At 40.8% G+C, this 16,677-nt stretch overlaps 3 protein-coding genes across 4 annotated transcripts in view; 1 reads left to right on the forward strand and 2 right to left on the reverse strand.

Annotated features, from left to right (window-relative positions):
• The window catches only part of LOC115374613 (SPRY domain-containing SOCS box protein 4-like), an 81,688-nt gene extending 78,532 nt beyond the window's left edge, over positions 1–3,156 (forward strand). Inside the window, exon 4 of the mRNA XM_030073596.1 lies at positions 1,064–3,156. Within this exon, the coding sequence (XP_029929456.1) occupies positions 1,064–1,191 (128 nt within the window). The 3' untranslated portion in view covers positions 1,192–3,156. The remainder of the gene's footprint in view (positions 1–1,063) is intronic.
• LOC115374612 (GTPase IMAP family member 4) overlaps positions 1–13,661 on the reverse strand; it is a 29,971-nt gene extending 16,310 nt beyond the window's left edge. The window contains exon 1 of one of the 2 annotated variants that reach the window (XM_030073593.1): positions 13,618–13,661. In XM_030073593.1, the coding sequence (XP_029929453.1) occupies positions 13,618–13,636 (19 nt within the window). In that variant the 5' untranslated portion in view covers positions 13,637–13,661. The remainder of the gene's footprint in view (positions 1–13,617) is intronic. The other variant, XM_030073591.1, reaches the window with a different exon arrangement.
• Positions 13,662–14,105: 444 nt separating this feature from the next.
• LOC115374611 (calsyntenin-2-like) overlaps positions 14,106–16,677 on the reverse strand; it is a 179,868-nt gene continuing 177,296 nt past the window's right edge. Inside the window, exon 18 of the mRNA XM_030073590.1 lies at positions 14,106–16,626. Within this exon, the coding sequence (XP_029929450.1) occupies positions 16,411–16,626 (216 nt within the window). The 3' untranslated portion in view covers positions 14,106–16,410. The remainder of the gene's footprint in view (positions 16,627–16,677) is intronic.

Here is a 16,677-nt window from a genome sequence, read left to right on the forward strand (position 1 = left end):
TGTTTCTTCCAAAGGGCCTTGAGCTTTGCCAGTCTAGCATCCTCTCCTTTGTGGTATCGTGTGCCCTACAGCCTCGACCACAGCCTGTAGAAAAGCACCGTATCCTGTTTCTGTAACCGTCTTAACCCCTGTGTGAAGACGAAGGTCAGTGAAGAGGAGGCAGTGAAAAGGGTGACCAGAGACTCAGAGCACAGAGGCCAATGTGGGCACACACACAATACTGTTTAGACATAAGCTGTACTTCCAACTAAATCCAAAACATTTTCATGCAAATTCTTATGTATTGAATTACAAAGGCCAAATGCAAAATGACAAAATCTAATAGAAGCAATGCAGTGCCACAAAAAGGTTTCTACACTCAGTGGAAATGTTTTTGTTGATAAAGGATAGAGGTGTTGTGTAGTGATAGAAATGGATTTCTTGAAGTCTTCTTGACATCTCACTCTTTTTCTTGTAGATTTTGTGCAGGCGTTTTTGGTATGTGTACATTCCCAGCCTAACTAGCTATTTTTTTTTTCTCCAAAATTGACAGACTGCTTAGAATTCGGTTGACAGATGAATAGAAATTTGGGATGTAGAGGGTAACAGTGGTTACACTGAACAACAGCCATGTTTCTATCTATTAAAAACAAGGATCATGCATAAGGCAAGTGGCGCACTGCTGTCATTGGTGTGTGGGAGGTGTGTGTGTGTGCGTGCGTGCATGTGGAGTAGGTGGTAAAGGTGAACTGAAATATTTAACGGTGTGTATCACCTAGAGAGGGTGAAGGAGAAGCTCTTTCACTCTCTATTTCTCTGTCTCTCTTCCTTTCTACTTCTGTCTCCTCCATTCATGCATATGAAACATGGAGATGCATTATGCATGTAAAAAAGACAGAGGCACAATTGTACTTGGATTCTGCAAACATCAACATACATACAAACACATGCATGCATACATACATGCAGTCAAAAAATCTGCTGCGATGCTTAACATTATGCACTATGTCATGTTTTCCTTGTAGACATTTCTTGTATCCTCTCCTAACCCTTTTTCTCCCTCTTCTCTCTCTCCTCCCTCCAGCGGAGCCCCTTCCTCTGATGGACCTGTGTCGGCGTGCAGCTCGTCTGGCATTGGGCCGGGAGCGGCTTCAGGAGATTGAGAGCCTTCCTCTGCCCCAATCCCTCAAGAATTACCTCCAGTACCAGTGACTAATGCACGGCCTGAACCAGAACCACAGTGCCAGCTGGGACTGCAGACCACAAACCAAACCACCATCAAGTCAAAGATGGACGGATGAAACAAACATAGATTGAGAGATTCAAAAGGGTGGAAAAACAGAGGCAGACTGTCACTGAGAAAAGTATAGCCTCGCTCTAGATTAATGGGCTGGGTAGAAAGATTGGTGAATGAACTGACACTTGGTTCCAGGTTTTCAAACAAAGAATAGAATGGATACCTGGAATACCTTTCAGGCTGCTTTTTCATCCATTTTGGACTTTTGGTAAATTATTGATGATGGTGTCTCATCAGTATCTCACTCATCCAGAAAGAGAACCCATCTTCGGATGGTGTGGTGTGGTTAAGTGCTGAGAGATGGTGGTTTCAGCATCATAAGACTACCGCCACCTATTGATGAGAATAAAAACTGCACCAAGAAAGCACACTAAGTAATCCTATTTCTGGAGGCCTTTTTGACATAAATGACCATATCATTGCTACTGGATACTACTCTGTATAGCCATGGTATGCCCTGGCACATGTGACAGGAATATTTCCCGATATCTTTTAGCAGCAACCCCACAGAGTCCAGTTTTCCAAGAGGATTTTGGCACTAATGTCATCTTTGTCCAACTGGCTTGGACCCAGCCGAAAGCTCTTATTGCATACACAGCAGTACAATCAAGCACAACATAATAACTGTGTGCAAATGTGTCCTATGAGCAAGTGCAAAAAACAGCATGCCAAACTTATTTCTGTGTTTTGTTTTGTTTTTGCATACATTTAACATGGAAAGTATTAGAGAAACAAACAGGAAATACAGCTTGCTATTTAAATTAGTATTAATTTGCACAAGAAAACCCTTCCTCACAGTACACAAAATGGCGTATTTTGAATATTTATATATATATATCACATGCAAAGTGTTTCACACCAATCTATGGGTATAGAGATGTGTGCAGTGGGGTACAGAGGTTGTGTTGTGTATGCTATAGGAGCTTTAGGTCACAGCCTTACAGTGTCGTAACATGCTGTTGGCAATCCGGGCCCGGGACAGTATGAGGAGCCTCACCTGCTGTAGTAGCACCCTACTGTAGCCTGCTGGTACTCAACAGTATCTGTCTGCACTCCACACGACTGTCTTAAAGAGCTCAGGACTGGTGCAGGGTCTAGTCTTAGTGGATCTATGTGTTCTAGCTGTACTGGATCTATGATGAAGGGTGTAGTAGGACATAGGCAACTACCGCTGCCACAGTGGCAGGGTAGACGTGTTTTTGGCTCAGAATAAGATGTGGATGACCAATGCGCACGTACGCACACATACACACACATACACAGACACACACATACACACACACATACACACATATATACATACACACACACACACACACACACACACACACACACACACACACACACACACACACTGTTGACCAATCATCTTTTTGTTTCCAGTAAAAGGCTTGAGTCACTTTTTTTTTTTTTTTTACTTCTGAGTTTGTATCTACGTTATTATTGTTATTATTATTATTGTGAGTGTGGAATCTGATCTGATGATGGTAGAATGATGATGTTGTTTTGATGTTTATTTATCACAAGCTAGTTCCATGTATTTTTTAAATTGATCATCGATGGTTGCATTCAGGTAAATTGAATGAAAAACTGATGGGAGATAGGAATCTCTTTTTGTAAAACCCAATGCTGCTTTTATGAAGATGATTTATTATTATTATTATTATTATTATTATTATTATTATTATTATCATCATTTTCCAATTAATATTATTTCAATCATTATTATTAGGGGTGGTGGTAGTATTATCTCCTATCTCCATCAGTTGGGACTGGGGGAAGAATGGCCTGAAAGGAAGTAGAATGTATGGACAGACAGTGCTGTTGAGACTTCAACGGATCTGAAATGTGAATAAAAATAAAAAGCCAAGTGAATTTGACATGTTTCTAGAATATTTATTTTGTCTCTTGTTCCTTACTCGCTCTCTCCAACTCTTTCGGTATTTCAGAGGATGTAAGCTTGTAAATATGTGAGTACTGCGAGAAAAGCCACAAAAGAAACTATCTATTCATTCATCTCAGTGACGACACTGTGGGATGTTTTCACAACCTCATCACTTGGTTATCCTCAGGGGACTTCCATCACATCATTTTTTATCATTTTGTTTTATATCTTCCACTGTGCTCTGTGTTTTTGCTGTCATATTCACAACTCTCTCTTTCTTACACTCTATCTTTCTTCCTGTGATAGTATTACTTGCATCATGGGGGATCTCACTAGAAATAGGACCAACACTTCACTTTGGGTCCAACCACTTATAAAATGCAATGCTACATTTTTTCTGTGGCATTTTGCTGTTAATATTACAGTCATCTAAAACACATCAGCCTCATTCCAAAAACAGTCGAGGCTGATGCAGTAAGATGCTAAAGAGCCTGATGGGTGCTGAACTTATGCAGACACTCCATTAGCATCTTTAACTGTGTCTGAGGGAGGATGTAATCCCTGGAGGGAGGCCTTGGCTGGAAAAATTGGACTGTAAAGCATTTGGCTATGCTCTCTGTTGCCAAGCCTGCAGTTTCCTCTTCAGAAAGAGAATATCTAATGCACTGCTCATCATCGAGCTGTAAATACACGCCCTCACTTAGCCAGCAAGCTATTGATGCACTCAAAGACTAAAGGAAAAACAGTAGGGTATCAAAGTGGACAAAAATGGCAAATAATGCAAGCAAGATCTGAGAATGCAGACATTAGCGGGATATGAAGTGATTATATTAGACTTCCACTGCACAATGTGGTATCACACTTTCACATAACTCTCATCAAGTCTAACTCACTTTGGTTTTGCTGTGTTGTAAATCAATAGCAGAGAGTGCAATGATGCTCTCGCGTGACAACCCTGACAACCCTGGATCTAGCCCTCAAAATCTCACAAGACTAGACTGTCATCTTATCAAAAGAACACAGTGCTGGCCTATTGACACCACCTCTCCAGATATATCAGATATATCTGGGCACCTCGCATCATGACAGCTTACAGACCGTTGGCTTTCTTCACCTGTCAGAGCCGTAATTCAATATGACACATCTGACACATCTGTCTTATACAGGTCATCTGACACCTGTGCTGGGGTCAAAATGTGTCCAGTACATCTCACAATCCTCTCTCCTTAAGCAAGACCAATTTAGGTCAAGGATCGAGATGTTAAAAAGTGCACAACAAAGATTTCCTTTTAATTCACGAGTGCAAAATAATACCTTAACTATGTAGGCTTACTATACTTACATTTCACCTGTACATACATTACACATACATCATAGTAACTCTCCCACCCTGTGCATACAAAATAGCATTATCACTACTGCACAAAACCTAAGGCAAAATTCAGTCAAAACCAACCAAAACCCGTTTGACTAGATTTTTGACTAGATTTTCATTTGGTAAACTATCCAAATGAGAGATGGCGCTGTACATAGATCATACATCATATGCAAAGATCTGAAACGATGCAAATACATCCTCTGAAACTGCTCCCCATCTAGCTAACCCCTCATATAGTTCACGTTGACACTGTGGCTTCAGCTCAAAACCATAACGAGCCCTCGCCTTATATCTTTCCTGTCAACCTTAGCTTTCATCTTTTAATAAACAAGAAGAAATACCATTTTCAAAACCTGTATAACCCATAAACAAACTGCTGAGACCTTAAAAAACACTTCAGCTGGGACGCCCTCACGGCATAACACATTTAAAGGCCAAGTCCTTACCACAGCAGCCTGGGTTTGAATCTGGCTTGGACCTTTTGCTGCATGTCATCCCGTCTCTCTCCCTTGACTTTCCTGCTTCTCTCCACTGTCACTATCAAGTAAAGCAGAAAGGGAAAAAAAATAAAAATAAATAAATAAAATACTTAAGCTAGGAAATATAAACACCCATGAGCTCACATATTCTATAAAGATAAACAGTCAAAGAGAATAAAACACCTCAAATAACCTTGGATGAAAACACCCTGCTCATATGCTGCATCCATTTCCATCAAATCCCCCACCCCCACCCGAAACGTCACCTAAGCAGCAGAATAGCTATTAAACTGCATTTAGGTCCTGTTGTGGGACCTTGGCAAGAGAAAGAGGTGTGAAAAGGGTCAGCACCATGACGCCATGACACATTGCTCTTTTAGAGAGGGCGATTTGCCCTGAGAGTGGAGCTGAAAAGGGTTTTTTTTTTTGCTTGCTCTGTCTTCCCGCCTTGTACAGTAGGTGATTTCAGGAAATGACAGAACTCCAGTCAACACAAACAGGGAGTAACACTGTGCACTGTTTAAAAAAAATGTATACAAAATAATAAAAAAAAAATCATCCTGGAGCACATCCCCACTGTCTCCACTTAAGTGCTGAATGAAACAAACACTATGGGATGTCCACTCAATGGTGGTTGAGTGGACGAGGCCAATCACCACAGAACACCATCAATGAATGTGACCATCCAGGGGGATTTTGGCTCAAGGTCTGCTGCCACATTTACTTTCAAACCTTGATTAAACCGTAAAACCCAGGGAAGCTGAAACGCCCACTGTCCTCTAGAAAGAGAAAGAAAGAAAGAAAGACGTGAACATAGTTGCAGTACACATCAGCACACAAAACAACAAGTCCAGTGGAGCTGCTGCTCTGTGGATGTCAGATCTACACCACACCAACCATAATGACTCACTCTTATTGAAATATTGGCTAAGACAACAAATCCCACCACACGATGCTTTGTTCAAGGATTAGTCAGTCATTTGTAGCCTACACACACACACACACACAAAGAGATACACAGCAAACACGAGCAAATAAGCAAATGCTACACACTCACTCACTCCACACACACACACACACACACACACACACACACACACACACACACACACACACTACAATGGCAGTGTCTCAACGCCTACAATTAATCAGCAGACATCTTGACAAAACATAGCTCCCCCAAAAGCAGTGAGTTGGCGTTGGGCGGGTTTCCAGGGAAACAAGGGATGAGCTTAAAAAGAGGAAAATAAATAAGGATGACAAGGAAACGAAAGCCTGCCACGTGCCATGACAACAGTGGCTATTATTGTTAATGGGCCCCCATGTCTCACAGTGGCAAGTGTTTGTATGCGTGTGTGTATGTGTGTGTGCATGTGTAACGGGGGACAAAGTACACAACCCCATTACTTGAGTGAAAGTACAGATACTCCTGGTCAAATATCACTCCACTACAAGTGAAAGGTGCTCAGTCAAAGTCTTCACAAGTACATTTTCTTTTTAATATCAATGCACTGCTGCACTGTTTTCATAATGCATTCACAAAACCTTGTAACTCTCTGAAACCACCTACTGGATGCACTGACTCGCTTGTGCTTCCACTTTGCTACACAAAAGTATTTCCCTTTGCCGGGTTTGTTGTTCGCGCTTTGCAAACATAATGAAATGCATGCGTTTTACTTTGAAAGCGCATGTCTCGTTTCACGCAGCTGGATGATGTATTTCTGCTTTTACATCAAACCCAGGTGAGAGCGGGTACAGAGACCGGTGTTTCTCCTGTGAGGAACACAGCGTGTGGCCAATCACGTTTTAAAAAAGAAAAAAAAAAAAATCAAGAGGCGACTGCTTAAAATTAACATGTAACTTCCACACAATTGCAGTAAAGTCTAACGTATACATATGAACTGTGCTGTGCTTCAAGGTGACACAATGCGATGTGTGTGTCATTCCTTGATGAGTCCCATCTGACCCATGTGCCTGACACTCTGTTGGCCCTAAAAGTGACAGATTTCAGCTTTGACTTCAGACATGAGGGCTGATGGGCTAGCCTAGGGCATGTGTGTGTGTGTGTGTGTGTGTGTATGTGTTGGTGTGTGTGCCTGTGTGTGGTCATATGTCTGAGATAATCTCACTGCATGGTGCATGTTGTGTGTTTGTTCATATTGAGAATATGGAGCTGGAAGAGCACAACCAGCATTTGGTATAAAAATGATATCGGTGGTATATAGTGAAGGAATAGTAAACTAAAATATATAAACATGAAAATAAAATAAAAATAAACATGAAACTGTAATAATCTGAGGTCCTTCCTGTGTAGAGAGAGGCCTGCTCGTTGATTTCTCCTGATTCAAACTAGCGGTTTTGCCAGGGACAGTTTAAAAACTTAGTTTCACACGTAAGAGTAAGGGCGCCCCCAATCTTATGTGTGAAAGTAACTTCACACAAGGATTTTATCAGAGGACAAGAAGAGGCGAGGGCTAGCAGAGGCTTCCCGCTAAATATGGAGCTTAGCAAGCGATGGAAGCAGTTGTCGTCTTTCTCACATCATCTCACATTGACTTTACTGCTACAAGTCTCCAAAATGTAAGTTTTTAGTGAGTGAGCTCTACAGCAGAGTTAGTTATGGAAATAATTCCTATCACATTGTTGCAGCACTGGTGCCAACAAGCAAGATATTTTCACTTTTGCTTTGTCTTACTAGACCTGTGACCATAACATTTCTCTTGCAGAACTCAATAATAAGAACTCAAATCTTGGTGGATGATGAAGATAGTATAAAAATAATATTCAACAATAAAGTCCTGTTTTTAACTTTTAACAAGGTGGATAGCCAATCCCTTTAAAAGGAGCAGAGCTGTAAATATCCATTTCAAACAAGTACTAATTAGCGGTGAACAGATACATTTTGCTGGTGTTCTTCAAAAGGAAATAGCTCACAACAAAACTCTTCTTCAGGGCTGGGGATTATGTCAGGTATCTGTGTCATTGATTTTGCAAAGAGCTGCTACTGATGAATTTTTCATGCGTGCATTTTTTATGATTTCAGCTCCACAAGAGAACTGGGGTGAAGGGGAGACTGGGAAGGCTGACTAGCAACCTCAGCAAATCACAAGAAACTATCTGGATTTTTTTTTTTTTTTAAATATACAGTACAGGCCAAAAGTTTGGACACACCTTCTCATTCAATGTGTTTTCTTTATTTTCATGACTATTTACATTGTAGATTCTCACTGAACGAATCAAAACTATGAATGAACACGTGGAGTTATGTACTTAACAAAAAAAGGTGAAATAACTGAAAACATGTTTTATATTCTAGTTTCTTCAAAATAGCCACCCTTTGCTCTGATTACTGCTTTGCACACTCTTGGCATTCTCTCAATGAGCTTCAAGAGGTAGTCACCTGAAATGGTTTTCCAACAGTCTTGAAGGAGTTCCCAGAGGTGTTTAGCACTTGTTGGCCCCTTTGCCTTCACTCTGTGGTCCCGCTCACCCCATGGCATGTCGCTGCAGGATGCTGTGGTAGCCATGCTGGTTCAGTGTGCCTTCAATTTTGAATAAATCACCAGCAAAACACCCTCACACCATCACACCTCCTCCTCCATGCTTCACAGTGGGAACCAGGCATGTGGAATCCATCCGTTCACCTTTTCTGCGTCTCACAAAGACACGGCAGTTGGAACCAAAGATCTCAAATTTGGACTCATCAGACCAAAGCACAGATTTCCACTGGTCTAATGTCCATTCCTTGTGTTTCTTGGCCCAAACAAATCTCTTCTGCTTGTTGCCTCTCCTTAGCAGTGGTTTCCTAGCAGCTATTTGACCATGAAGGCCTGATTGGCGCAGTCTCCTCTTAACAGTTGTTCTAGAGATGGGTCTGCTGCTGGAACTCTGTGTGGCATTTATCTGGTCTCTGATCTGAGCTGCTGTTAACTTGCGATTTCTGAGGCTGGTGACTCGGATGAACTTGTCCTCAGAAGCAGAGGTGACTCTTGGTCTTCCTTTCCTGGGTCGGTCCTCATGTGTGCCAGTTTCGTTGTAGCGCTTGATGGTTTTTGCGACTCCACTTGGGGACACATTTAAAGTTTTTGCAATTTTCCGGACTGACTGACCTCCATTTCTTAAAGTAATGATGGCCACTCGTTTTTCTTTAGTTAGCTGATTGGTTCTTGCCATAATATGAATTTTAACAGTTGTCCAATAGGGCTGTCGGCTGTGTAGTAACCTGACTTCTGCACAACACAACTGATGGTCCCAACCCCATTGATAAAGCAAGAAATTCCACTAATTAACCCTGATAAGGCACACCTGTGAAGTGAAAACCATTTCAGGTGACTACCTCTTGAAGCTCATCGAGAGAATGCCAAGAGTGTGCAAAGCAGTAATCAGAGCAAAGGGTGGCTATTTTGAAGAAACTAGAATATAAAACATATTTTCAGTTATTTCACCTTTTTTTTTGTTAAGTACATAAGTCCACATGCGTTCATTCATAGTTTTGATGCCTTCAGTGAGAATCTACAATGTAAATAGTCACGAAAATAAAGAAAACGCATTGAATGAGAAGGTGTGTCCAAACTTTTGGCCCGTACTGTATTTTGGGTGAACTGCTCCTTTTGACAGTAACTTAAAAGATATTTATACAAGGTGATTAAAGTCAGGTCACCTTTTTTGTCCCTCCACAATAACATGGAATGCTGACATGTTTTTCTCTCTAGACTTGTGATGTTAAAGATAAATGTTAAATTCAAGGGCTAGTTCAGCTTTGGATTTATTTAACATTCCCAGAGATGGAAGGAGGAGGGCCAAAATAAGAGTTAACCTGATTATTATGCTGTGATCATCAGCCTGATGAACAACCAACACCCTCACCTGCATCTTGTTTCAGCCACAATGCGTCTGTCAAAGGATTTTTTTTTTTTTTTTTTTTTTGAGAGAGAGAGACTCATACAGAACATGAAAACACTGTAAGGAAATTGAATGGCTGGCAGTATTGATATTCTTCATTTTCATTAATCCCTTTATTACAAGGAACATTCAGTGTCTTCTGGGTGGCATCACTTAGCCTAGCAGATTAAAATAAAAAATCACTTCTTAAAACTCAGATTTGGATTTGAAGTTTAGAGGAAGACAGAAAACTGTAATATTTTGCTGTATAGATCAATGGCACATAATTGTGAATGCCACTGGTTTGTCACTGAATGTGTGCCACTGCTTGCGTACAGTACTGCCATTACATCACATTTTTAGATGTTTTGAGGCTTAAGGCCACAATTGCAGATTATCCTCTGATACTTTACAGGCTGTAATCCAAGCATAAAATCTAATGAGGCCACAGCTGCTTTTAGTGTATGGCACTGTGTATGACCTGCGGCAGTGTCTTTATGTCTGTCACTGGTGATGCTGTTTTCATTGCTCAGTGCATTAGCTGTGATAAAATCTATCTTGATCAAATGTTTCCAGTTGTGCTGATTGGATCGCCTGAAATATCCACACCAGTTTACAGCAATTTACAGTCTTGAACCACAGAATATACCACTTTATAATGATTCAAGTCAACCTGTTACCCAATGAAGTAATGAAGGAGGCAGGTTATGTTTTCACCCCCATCTACCTTTTGGTTAGCACCATACCTCAAGACATTAGGAACACAATTGGCTGAAACTGGATGAGCAGATAACCCTTTACCGGCTGGTAAGAATGTGGCGATGATCCTGATTATGAGCTTAAACCATGAGATGATTCACATGTTTTTGCTCCCACAACAATTATGCTGCATTGAAGTGCTGGTGGGAAAATCTGACAACTGGGACCAGTCTGCTAAAACGTGGCATCCTTTCAGAGGGCCAAATTCACAAGGCAATTTATAAACAAACATAAACTGTTATGAAGGCTGCAGCTTTGCACGTTGGATAATTGTTAAGCCTTGGCGGGGATTCGTGCTCTGCTGAGCACCCTTGACTTGTTGCTTTGAAACTTGAAAGGACGTCTTTCTCAACAATAAAAATTTCTGGTGTGGTATATAGCCTAATTCTCTTATAATTTCACCCCTGTGGCATTACAGATAACTGGATTTGACTATAGCACTGAAACACGGTATAACATTTTCCATTGCATGAAAGCCGCAGACGTTACACTGTTTACAGTTTAGGCGATTTTTTTGTCAACATGCTGTCTCAGCTTTAGGTCTCAAGAAAAAACAAATTAATAAATATAACAATCTGAGCGTCATGTTAACTGTGTTGCAATCAATCTCAAAATGCTGTTATTTCTCCAGCTTTCATTTGACTGCAGCCATAAGTCCACAGCCTCTGTAGATAAAGTGCAGTTGTGCTTTAGGCTTGCCATCTCACACTGGTGCTGACAATTCATCCCAACACTCAGCAGTTTCCCCCTCAGGATGGAGAAGTACAGAGGCTAATTAGTAGCTTAATGTGCCTTTCACTGATCACCTCCCGCCAGTGCTGGATGTTCAGTTAAAACTAATGGGCCGCTATCAGTGATAACCACAATGTGCCGTACGCTGGTGAGGATCTAATTAACATTCATTAGACTTTGGTCAGCTTTTCGATTCATTTTATAGAATGGCAATCAGAGGGCATTGTCAATTTGTGGAGACTTCTTAAATGTGTTTTGATATGTAGTTGTAACGTAGTAATAGTTCAAAATAACACAAGATAAGTTTGTCAAGCAGCACAACAGCATCAGCCTGCTCTGGCAAGCTGTAGTAAGTACAGTTTACCACTAGGTGGTGAACAAACCAGAAGGAAGACTGATTCAACTGACAGGCAAAATGTCTCTCTTACAACTTGAGCTGCCAGAATAACAGTATAACAGTGACATGTTATGCAAATTATGCAAATATGCTTATGCACTTTACACACAAAATGTGTGTGTGTATGTATGTCCTTCTACCAGTTTATAACAGCCCATTAAACCAGATCAACACCAGCTGGCTTCCTGTTGACGCCCACCTTACCCAGCCATGCCGAGGGACCAATCTGTGAGGTCAACACACACACACACACACACACACACACACACACACACACACACACACCTCCTATTCCCTGCGAGCCCATGCCACTGTTTTAATAGCTACAGTTTATGAAGACATTAATTTTAACACCTCTCCGCTGGCTGCCTGAACCACTCAGCTTCTTACATGAGCAGAAGCTTTGAGAAAATGTTGAGAGGGGTGTTCGATTCATCACTGCACACATCAATTTTTTTTTTTTTTTTTTTTTTATCAAAACCTATGCATACTGAAATTAGAAATCCTAAAACAAGGTAAATTTGAAATCAGCACTTTCAACACTTTAGTAATTGTTATGGCTGTGGTGTCATGTGTCTCTTTCTGTTCGGTGGTTGGTCGCACTGGTGATCACACACTGATCAGGGCCTGGAGTATAAAGACCTGGAGGAAAATGCAGACGGTAATCTTTAGTCTGCATGTTGCCAGTCTACTTGACTATTCGACTTGTGATGTACCAGGTTCGGTAATCTAACCCCCCTTCTGGGAGGTTAGATTTGAACTATATTGTTAATTAATTCCTCACTTTTCCTTATACTTCTGGTTTCCTTGCTCCTTTTCCCTGGGTTTATTGTTACTATTACTCCTCTTTTCCCCTCACATAACACTAATGTACATGGAAAGTATTAACACTTTCAAAATGTTGACCCTATTACCTGAGCCAATGCAAGTAAGTGCAAGACGTTAAGCAAAACAGAAGAGTAATACAGTAATACAGAATTGGCTGCTGCTTCATAAGACACTGAAACAGTAAGAAACACGGCTGCAGTGATAAAAGCTTAATTTTCTCCTCACATACAACAGTGTTTGTTCTTACATTACTGCCAGAATCAGAACAGACCTTTTCCTAACTGGCATGAGTACAGCTCTTCTGCACCTGCAACATTAACCATCATAAACATAAAACAAAAACACGTCTTGCCTTTCTTCTCCTCCTGTCACCATTATGCCACCTTCTTGCTCATAAAAACATGATAGTCATGTCTTCAGAAAGGGTGCTAAATATCAATATAGTCCATTGTAAAAAAAAAAAAAAAAAGGCCTAAACTTGCATATTCATCACAACTCCACTTTAACCCACCAGCTGACAGCATACAGCTCTGAGTCTGCCCTGTATTTACCTCCAGACCTAACATGACACCCAGCAGCACCTGCCTGTCTGACAGAAAAATAGTCCTGAATTATATTTAAAATAGATGACAAGTTACTTTGGCGTTGCTGTGTCAAGAGTGCTTGCTGTGTTTAAAAAGTTCATTAAATATCATTTTAAGTTCATTAATATCACTTTTACTCGAGGCATTAGCCAAACGATATTCATATAAGTAAAATTACTGTCATTATTGTTATTATTATAAGTCCAAACCATGTTACTAGGCAAGTGACGCTGAAAATGTAGGCTATATACAGGATCCGTTGGCAACCCAGGTGAGTGATGAGCAACACCTGGCCGAAGTTGGAAACTAAAACCAGAGGTGAATTGATCCTTTTAGATAACTAAACAACACAGATAAATGCAGGCTACATTATGCAACATTACAATAAGGGGTAACATTAAGTTATGACCAGTTTTACCTGGAAAAAAGGGACACATGCAGGACGCGGTGGAAGTTTGACCGTTTGTGGCTCTGAGCAGCGTCAAGCTCAGGCGCCGCCACGTCCGGCACATTTCAAAATAAAAGTTCATGTTTTTTCCTGCGTAGTTGCCGGAAGAGAAAAGTGTAACTGTTTCCAATGAGCCAATACCCAAGAGGTGCAGGAGTAGTCTACTATTGTAGGACAACCTGAACAAGATGGGACAATATTCCCTTTAACCTGAAGTAAAAAAGACCCGGTGTACTCCCTGGTAATACTAGCAGAGTCCACAGAGGGGAAATGTGGTGACATTTCAGCAGATAGAGTGTCAGCTGGGGCCAAAGCACCAAATCTGTGAGCTGTCCTCTCAAAATGAGGTCAATGTTGATCAGAAATACTGCTATCGATACAGTAGGCCTGTTGATCAATCACTTCAGACACATGACGTGTTTCAGTATCATGTTTATTAAACAAGGAGGAGAGCCATGTCGATTCTAAAACAAGTCTTTATTGGTCAATATACAGAAAGCACTGGGATGACCATTTGAGAGAGAGGAATCCCAAACATTTTGTTTACAAAAAGAAAAAGAAACAGATATATAAAATAACTGTCTTGAACATTTTTACAAGCTCTGTTTTCATATTTAAAAGAATCTTTTCTCTAAATGTTTGCACGATGCACAATATGGTGAGGGGAGAAGGGAAGGGAATCAGCTGTCTCACAATGATGACATCACGATCACAGGTGCTTAAGGGCCAACAGAGGAATGAGGTGATTAGAGGAAGTACCTGTTACAAACCTCATGAGGAGTAAAAGTCACTGACGCTCCAGATCTGAGAAACTGAGGGACTGGAAGTAATTTCTCTGGATAGAAATGGCCAGTGTGATAGGGATTTGTACTTTTTGTATTTTTATATCCTTTGAGAATGAACCCCACATTTGGATTTGCAAAAGTTTACTATGGAATTTAATTTGATCTTAGCATATGTAGTATCTATTATAATGATGTCACAACCAAGGCAGGAAAACTGGCCTCGGCTACTTATATCCTTAGGAGGAATCATCATCAATGACACTTTGCTTTTATGCTTCTAGTTGTGGTGCAGCACCTCACCTGTGATGGGAGGTGATCACTTCATAACACCAATAAAATACACATTCATCCCGTCTTATTAGTCTTAAAATCTACGCTAGGCTTCTCTTAAACCAACCAAGCTTGTTACATCTTTGACCTTGGATAAATTATTACTGGGCTTCTCTGTCAGAGTGGGATGATTCATGGAGTTAAAAAAAAAAAAGAAAAAGAAAGAAAGACGGAGTACCTCTCACTAACCAATACCCTCATTTCATTACACCCACTAGAAAAGCAGACTGATACTGCGGCTGCTAGAATCAAATATCAAAGGCAAAGTTAGGCCACAGTATGGATATTGGTAGAAGACATAGATCACCTATTGTTTCCCAGAGCATTTTAGCACTAAAATGATCTTTTTCCACCAGCTCCTGATGGAAGAATGTTTATTTTAGCATTAAGATGTGTTTGGGAGACTATGGATGGAGGATAGGGCCCACTCAACAGCACTGCGCTAAACTCCGCTTTGTATATATGTAAGGATGAAGATGAAACGTGTTGAACCTACATTTATGCTACGAGATAACTTGCCGGGGATTTTGATTCCCTTAAGTATCTAAGAGCTAAGAACCATAGCACTAAGATGCATTTGGGGAAATCTGGCACTGATCACACAGACCTCCGAGAACAGACATGTTAGGGTAAAAGAGAACAGAGGCTATACATGAATGGCAGTACAGCTACGCTATACCTACTTTGCCAAAAGGAGTTATATAAAAACATACAAGCAGGCTACTGGGTAGTTGCTTTCTTTCTCATCATATCAAGGGAGAAGCAAGCAGAGAAAGAAAGAAACTGACCAACCAAACAACCAAAACGACCAAAGAAATAAGATATAAAATGTTAAACTCAGTTTGTAGATACACCTCACTATTATATTAATCTTCTTTTAATGGCAATTCACCAACCGCTCAGCCAGTCTAATAAAAAAATAAGAAATATCTTAACAAAAGAGTCTAAAACAACACAAAAGCAACCCGAGAACATATGTCATCGCAAGTATTACATGTTACAGAGAAACACAACATCCCTGCGTTAATGCAAGAAAGAAATTTTGTGTCAGCACATCCCTTTTCCAGATTGTTTGGCTCAGAAAGTTTTTTTTTTTTTTTTTAATGATCAGTACTTAAAATCACAGTTTGGACTGACTGAATCAGAAAATCTCCAACTATTTCTGCAGATATAAACGAGCCACAGAGAGGAGTTTGATTTTTGGGCATTCAATTTTGCTCTGCTTCATTTGTTGTGACATGAATAATGTTTGTGGTCTCCAGAGTGTTTCCAACACTGTGGGACTGCGGCTGGTTTGGTGGTAGTTCTAACTTTGTCCAGCAGAGGGGGATGTTACATTAAAAATGGTGACATGAAACGGTTGAGAGGGTAATGTTCTCACAGCAGATTGTAAATTATTTTATCTGGAGTTTGGTGTGTGTTTGTGTTTATGTGTCTGTGGATTTGTGTGCGAGCATGTATGACAGTATGAGATGGGGTGTCTGAGTGTGTGTGTGTGAGAGCAAGACATGGAGAGAAATGGTTAACAGCGTGTGTGTGTGTGTGTGTGTGTGTGTGCATGTGTGTGTGTGTGTGTGTGTGTGTGTGTGTGTGTGTGTGTGTGTGTGTGTGTGTGTGTGTGTTTGTGTGTGTGTGTGTGTGTGCCTGGTCAATATGTTACGGAGGAATTGTCCCACTCAAGTTTTCCCTTCTGCTTCTGTTCTTCTCTCTCGTCCTCTTCTTCATCTTCCTCCTCTTCGTCCTCATCACTGTTGTCCGACTCGGCACTCGAGACTCCCCCGATCTGTACGTCCTCTTCCTCCTCTTCCTCCTCCTCATGCTCTTCCTCTCTTACCTCTTCCAGAGTCTGGGGCCCACCGATGTTCTAGAGAGCAGAGTGAGGCTCACTAAGGTTGTCAGATAAATCCCTTTACAA

Source organism: Myripristis murdjan, chromosome 17, assembly GCF_902150065.1.
Source record: "Myripristis murdjan chromosome 17, fMyrMur1.1, whole genome shotgun sequence".
In the NCBI taxonomy this organism is placed as follows: domain Eukaryota; kingdom Metazoa; phylum Chordata; class Actinopteri; order Holocentriformes; family Holocentridae; genus Myripristis; species Myripristis murdjan.